The sequence below is a fragment of the Babylonia areolata genome, chromosome 4 (genome assembly GCF_041734735.1).
Source record: "Babylonia areolata isolate BAREFJ2019XMU chromosome 4, ASM4173473v1, whole genome shotgun sequence".
NCBI lineage: Eukaryota > Metazoa > Mollusca > Gastropoda > Neogastropoda > Buccinidae > Babylonia > Babylonia areolata.
Genome location: NC_134879.1, coordinates 12,887,301 through 12,894,342, shown reverse-complemented (window position 1 = coordinate 12,894,342; position 7,042 = coordinate 12,887,301). Strand labels below are relative to the sequence as shown.

Sequence of the window (7,042 nt, the reverse complement as noted above, 5' to 3'; positions counted from 1 at the left end):
TGAACGCCGAGACGGAGAGAGAGACAGACAGACAGACAGAAAGCCAGACAGAGGGAGGCTCAGAGAGAGAGAGAGAGAGAGAGAGAGAGAGAGAGAGAATACTGAAACAATATCAACTAACGAATAGCTAACCTCACATTACATGGAAGATGTGATAGAGAACAGCAGGTCAGTAAGGAAGACAAAGTAACATGCATTTTATCATCTAATCAACACACACACACACACACACGCGCGCGCGCGCAAACACACACACACACACATATATACATATATGTATATATATATATATATATATGTAAAAAGGACTATGCGCTTATCGGTACACATACATCAATACATCGAATTGACAATGGAGCAACTGGCAACTACTGAATGAATATATAACTGCATTTAATGGAAAAAAAGAAAAAAAGGAAAAAAGAAAGAACCGAAGAAGCAAACAGAAGTTGCCGCATGCATCAAGTCAGTTACAAACGCCGGAATGAAATATATTATGAAATAATACTTCACGGAGAAAGAAAACGAGCCTCAGAGACAGAGACACAGAGAGAGAGACTGAGAGAGAGAGAGAGAGAGAGAGAGAGAGAGAGAGAGAAAATGAGAGAAAGAGAAAATGAGAGAGAGAACGATCTGAGAGAGAGACAGAGAGAGAGAGAGAGAGAGAGAGAGAGAGAGAGAGAGAGAGAATCTCTGTGTGTGTGTGTGTGTGTGTGTGTGAGAGAGAGAGAGAGAGAGAGAGAGAGAGAGAGAGAGAGAGAGAGAGCGTTCCCCCGTTTATACACTGAGTCGTGATGAGAGCGTGTAAGTCTGTGTAACTGTACGGCCCGCGTGTAACTACAGCTACAATACAAGGCAGTAGCGAGCCCGCCCCAACACACGTCGCGCACTTCTACTCAACTCTGAAGGCGGACGGTTGTAAGTCAAGAGAACACATAACACATCTTTGATCAAGCAGAAAGCCTTGAGTCAGTCACAACTGTATACATACATGTGTAATTGCTTTTATTGGCCGGTCTTTTTGAGAGGGATTAACGAGCCGGGGGAGTATCGACACGGGGGAGTATCGACTCGGGGGAAGTATCGACACGGGGGAGTATCGGGCTGACCCCATAATTATAGTTCGTTGCTTCAGGTGGAAATCAGTTTTGCATTAAAAATTTTTTTTATATATTTTTTTTTTACAACTGTGGACTCCAACCAGTGCAGCTGAAGGAAGGGGGAGTGGTGGGGGGAGAGGAAAGACAGAGCCCTCTGGCGATGTTCTCGGATGCCTTGCGGAAAGTGTCGAAGTTACAAAACTTGGATCAGTGCCATCCCTCCTCCACCCCTCTCCCTCCAATGCGGAAACTCCAAAACAGCGGGTTTTTGAGTTCCCTCCTGTATGAAAGGTGGTGACCATCGTCGCATATAGCCTATTTTGTCCCCAAATGGCTACTTCAAAGGAAGTGGTATGTATTTTAAAAGGGGTAGTCGTCGTTATTGGCTAGTGTTTGGTCTCCCTTCTGTCCCAAAAGTCGATATGTTGGAACACAACGTATGTCACGCTTGATCGAATCCCAGGTTGCTCAGATCCTATCACGGACTGTTCCAAGGCCAGCTGGAATCAACAGACAGAAGACAGATCTTTTCATTGTGAACTACTGCAAGTCCATTTGGAATCAATGGACAGAAGACATTGAGCGAATCCCTGTTTGTGCAAATCTTATCATAGTGGATTATTCAAGTCTATTTGGAATCAACAAACAGAAGGCATCGTTCGAATCTCTGGTTGCACAAAATTATCGCTGTGGCATATGGCAAGGCCAGCTGAAAACAACAGACAGAAGACTGATCGAATCTCAGGTTGCGCAAAGTTACCGCTTTGGCAAGTGGCAAACCAACTGGAAACAACAGACGGAAGACATGAATCCTCATTGAGACTGCATGAAGGAATACACACAGGTGAATGACGGGAGAGCTAAAATCAAGTGTTGAAATCAACGCAGAAATAGGCAGACAGCAACACAAAAGAAAAAGCACAAGCAGTGGAAGTTTCATTTTCAAGGTGTCAAAGAGTGGACACTGATCCACTGGAATTTTCTTTCTATGGAAGTGGTACAGGCTCAGTGAACACGTGCCTTCATTGTGAGGGAATCTGCCTAAGTTTAACAAAAAAGCTGCTCCCTCCCCCTGATTCCACAATGTTTTTCACCTCCACACATAACATTAAAAACAATAGAAATGACTATAGGTACAACTGGAAGAAGAAGAAGAAGAAGAAGAAGAAATCCTTTAACTAAGTCCAATGTATGTTGTTTGAATGAAGAAAGTGGCATAAATTCTATCCCACCAACTCTTTCTCCAGAAGGGTAGGGAAAGGGGTGAGTTAGAAGTTTTATGCAAAAATATCAAGTACCGGTAGTCAGTTTTCATCTCTAACACACACATACTCAATCAAACACACACACACACACACACCCACACATTCAAACACACACACACACACTTAAAAAAAGAGAAGCTTTTAATCTTCTAATTACACAAGATCAAGCAGATACAACATCAAATAAATGTGCATGTGTATGCGCACATATATATAAATGCATACATGCAAACATATGCCTCCCTCCCCCTCCCCTTTTTCTTCCACTTCAAGAGCAAAATGAATTTACTGATGACTATGTCATGACTGGTGCATGTTTTGTTGGGTATTTTAATGTTTCCAAAATGCACTGAATGAACACTGACGTAGAATACATTTGATCTTCAGCATGTGTATGCGTCAAAAAGGGGTTCAAATACTAGGTCTATACATGATGTTGAGAGAAAAAAATCCCAGAACCTCCACCTTTCACCCTTCACATGTGCTTAAACTGGGGGGGGGGGGTGTCAAAACTTGATCACTAACATGAGAATCCAGTACTCTTATGATGTGGCCATTAGGGCATTACGTGTACAATTTACCCCCCCCCCCCCCATCCCTCCCGCACACCCACCACAGAAAAAAAGAAAGAAAGAAAGAAAAAAAGAAATCCAGTATGATTTGGGAAAATGTCTTACAATTCTGTATCTTGGATTGTAGTTGCATTAATTGTTTCAACAAAGGAAATTGGTCATTTAGCTTATGATTTAAGAAAAGGTCACCACATGAATATGTGATTATGTTTTTCTTTTAAGATTCACCCCCCTTCCTCTGTCCACCCTTGCCTCCTCCACAGAGGTTGATATTGGGTGGGATTTATATTAGTTATATGTGTGTGTGTGTGTGTGCGCGTGCATGGGTACGTATGTGTGTGTCCATGTGTGTGTGTGTGTGTTTGTGCATATGCGGATGTGTGTGTGCGCGCTGACGTATGAAGCCTGTGATGGTATGTTACTTTCTGTAATGAAATATGTGAAACCTTGGAACTCTTTGTTAAATCCCACTTTCAGAGTTGTTGTTTTGCAGGGCCCTCTGTACAGGATGGTGGTGGATGATGTCATCACCAACATCAAGGAAGCATTCCTCGATGAGGGAGTGGACGAACAGGTCCTCCAGGAATTAAAACAGGTTCATGGCACTTGCACAAAAGTACTGGTTTACTGTCCTGCATAATTATGATTTTATATGGTATGTGTGATTCAGTTTCAAGAAGGTATTAAAGTGTACAGACTGATCCATATACACTACACCACATCTGCTTTAAAAAAACAACTTTCAGTCAAACGAGAAGAAAAAAAACAAGAAACAAAAATGAAAACAACACCAGCAAATGCCTGACCTATGCGAAGGTCAGGCTATGTGTGAATCCTGTAATAATGTGTTGGAAGCTGTTTGAGTCAGTAATGTTAGTGGATTTTCAATTTTTTGTTAACACTGTTTTTCCAATTGTAATACATGTAATAGCAGTGATCATCATCATTATTGTTTTTTGCTTGTTCCAAACGCAGTGCTTTTAGATAAAAATATAACCTATGTAACTATTTAGAATTTTGTTGAATGAAAGAGGTATTGGGAATAAGGCAATAACAATATATTTGCACAATGGTTTTTTTTTTTTTTGGAAGAAAGACCAGCGTTCCTCTTGTCAGTGACACAAACCTTACCCTCACAGCTGACTGTATAAGTATGATGCAGTGGACAACATTATTTTCATTAGAATCTGTTTGTCCATTTTACTAGATTTGGGAGAAGAAGTTGGCTGCTACCAAAGCATTGGAGCATACCTGTGAGCCGGAGTTACACCTGTGTGACCATGCTGGAAGACGACTGCTCCGGGAGCAGGGCTGCAACACCGTGCAACTTCAGCAGGGATATGTTCCTGAGACAAGTATGCTCCCTTGAGGGTATATTTTCCCTTTGTGTTGAATTGGGAATCATTCCACCACCCAATTCAATCGTAATACATGTAATAGCAGTGATCATCATCATTATTGTTTTTTGCTTGTTCCAAACACAGTGCATCTAGATAAAAAATATAACCTACTTAGACTAGAAATGAGTGTGTGGAGGAGGGGGGTAGAGGAGGTGCAAGGTAATGCGTGTGTGTGTGTGTGTGTTGGAGCTCATGTACGTTTATATGTATTTGACTGTGCTTTCATATATGTGAAACTGCATGTTTAGTGCATTTCTGTTATGCATGTGTGGGTGTATGTGTGAATGTGTGTCTTCATGTTTTACATTTATTCGCTTATTTATCACCATTGTTGCCTTATTTATTTATTTATTTATGTTTTATTATTATCATTTTATTAGTATTACTAATATTATTACTACTACCTTTTTCTATATTATAATCATTATTTATTTATTTATTTATGCAAGCTTATCTATTATTTATTCCCCTGTTTTTTGTGTGTGTTTTTTTTTTCTCTCAAGGCCTGACTAAGCGCGTTGGGTTACGCTGCTGGTCAGGCATCTGCTTGGCAGATGTGGTGTAGCGTATATGGTTTTGTCCGAACGCAGTGACGCCCTTTTGAGCTACTGAAACTGAAACTGAAACTCCACCACCCAAGCCCTTGAATGACTTGACTTTAAGGGTTTTTTGCCAGTAGGTCGTTAAACTCCAATACAAATATAGGAATCATTCCATTCCTCTGGTTTACCTTTCTGCAGTTTCTTCCAGTCAAGTCTGGAACTGAACCAGCCATGTGTGTTGAAATATAGTGCATACAGCCGAAAAATATTAAATGTGTGTTACAGCAGCGCATACAGAACATACAACTTGTCATGTCAACATGTTGGTGTGTAATCGGTGTGTCCTTGTCTCATTCTGTCACTGGCTTGAAGGTTTTGCCTCTTAATTGTTCAAGCTTTGTTGTCAGATGTTTCACATTGTTGGTTTTATGGCACAAATTGTTTGTTTCAGTCCACATTGTGTCTTAAATCGGACACAATTCTGACACACACATGCATGCATGCTGCACGCATACATGTACAATAACGTTCACACACATGCACACACACAGATATACACCCACCCACAGACATACAGACAGACAAACAGACAGACACACACAGACACAGACACACACACACACACACACACATATATATATATTAATATGTATATAGATAGACAGACAGACAGACAAGACAGACAGACAGATAGATAGACAGATCAATGAATAGAAGAAATGTCAGTGGTTAAAACCATACACAAAGAGGTCCAACCAGCTCAACATGTTTTGTTGCATTCCTCAGTCTCTTTCCCTGTTTCTTTCCGTGTCTCCTTACTTTATGCAATATTGTGTATATATGTGCATACATGTTTCCCCACCTTTTCTTTTGGTTGTTTTTGCTGCAGCCTCACAGCAGCCAGAGCAGATATTCCCAGTAGCTCTCACTACAAATCAGGCTGAACTGGTGAGCATATCCTGTTTACAGGAATAGTGTGTGTGTGTGTGTGTGTGTGTGTGCGCGTGCAAATAAATCGTTTAATTATTCGCAAGACTGCATGAAAATCTGTTAAAAAGAGGGCGCTAGCCAGGGGGACAAAGGGGACGTTACCTACTTCCAGGAGGTTATCGGCCATAGTACTCTCATTTTCTCCGCATAGGCGGATAGTAGTTTGCACAGGACAGGAATGTCAGACCCCTGCCGTAGTCTGCACTAGTTGGGTCATGGTATGTATGTTATTTAAACGTAATTTTAGATAGAAAATTTCCTTTAAAGAGATCAGAAAAACAACAACAAAAAAGAAATGATTTAGAGTGAGCTGTGTGCTGCAGAATTACCTCAATAGTTTGCTTTCCTGTTTGAGTGGCTGGACTGCCAATACTTGTTCTCATTTATCACAGTTCATATCATGTTTGTCTGTTCCCATTCTTTGCTCTTGCATCTTGATTTCATGCACTGCAACACCACACATGTTCACAAGAGATTGTGAACGGGCTTTTACCAGTATGAGTGTTTTGTATACTGTTATTGAGGCATCTATTCCATTTAAACAAACAGTTTTTTTAGTAGTATTTCTAAGAGTGAACTCATGATGAAGCTGTAATTGTCCAGGGAAGATTTATGGATCAAGAGAGTTTTATGGCTGTGAATTCTGATATTGATGAAGATAAAATTGCATTGCAACAGTACCTTTTGTTTAAAGAAAGAGAGAGAAAAAAAATGTAATGACAGCTTTTCATAGCACATGAGAGTATAATGAAAGGATGGACATGGAGCAAAGCAGAAAAAAAAATCACTTTCAATTTTAGTCTGGCTGTGGTGTGACAGGTGCAGACAGGGGTGGCAGGGCGAACAACTCTGACGTTGCCTGTGGGCATTTTGCCGCAGCAGTTAGCTGCCCTTGCTCAAGGAAACGTCACTCTGCAGGCCACAGGTGAGATCAGCATTGGACCCAGCTTCAGTTTGCTTTCGTTTTATAGGTTACCAATTCACAGAGTCTTACTTCTTTATTTTTGTGCCTATGCCTTGCTTGTGGGAGGTTACTTGCTTATATAAGGCTAATAAAAATCTGGGTTTTTTTGCTTTGTCCAGATAAATCTTCAGGATCCTACATGTGGGTTCTGAATGTGTTCGTACTTTTTGTGAGAAGTTTATGAAATAAGATCAAATCACATTTAACCA

At 40.7% G+C, this 7,042-nt stretch overlaps 1 protein-coding gene across 2 annotated transcripts in view; it reads left to right on the top strand.

Moving 5' to 3' along the window:
• Nucleotides 1-1,271: 1,271 nt before the first annotated feature.
• Nucleotides 1,272-7,042, top strand: part of LOC143280868 (transcription initiation factor IIA subunit 1-like) — a 16,223-nt gene continuing 10,452 nt past the window's right edge. The window contains exons 1-5 of one of the 2 annotated variants that reach the window (XM_076585599.1): nucleotides 1,272-1,451; nucleotides 3,431-3,532; nucleotides 4,145-4,292; nucleotides 5,769-5,827; nucleotides 6,689-6,794. In XM_076585599.1, the coding sequence (XP_076441714.1) occupies nucleotides 1,431-1,451; nucleotides 3,431-3,532; nucleotides 4,145-4,292; nucleotides 5,769-5,827; nucleotides 6,689-6,794 (436 nt within the window). In that variant the 5' untranslated portion in view covers nucleotides 1,272-1,430. Of the gene's footprint in view, nucleotides 1,452-3,430; nucleotides 3,593-4,144; nucleotides 4,293-5,768; nucleotides 5,828-6,688; nucleotides 6,795-7,042 lie in introns of those variants that run through there. The other variant, XM_076585600.1, reaches the window with a different exon arrangement.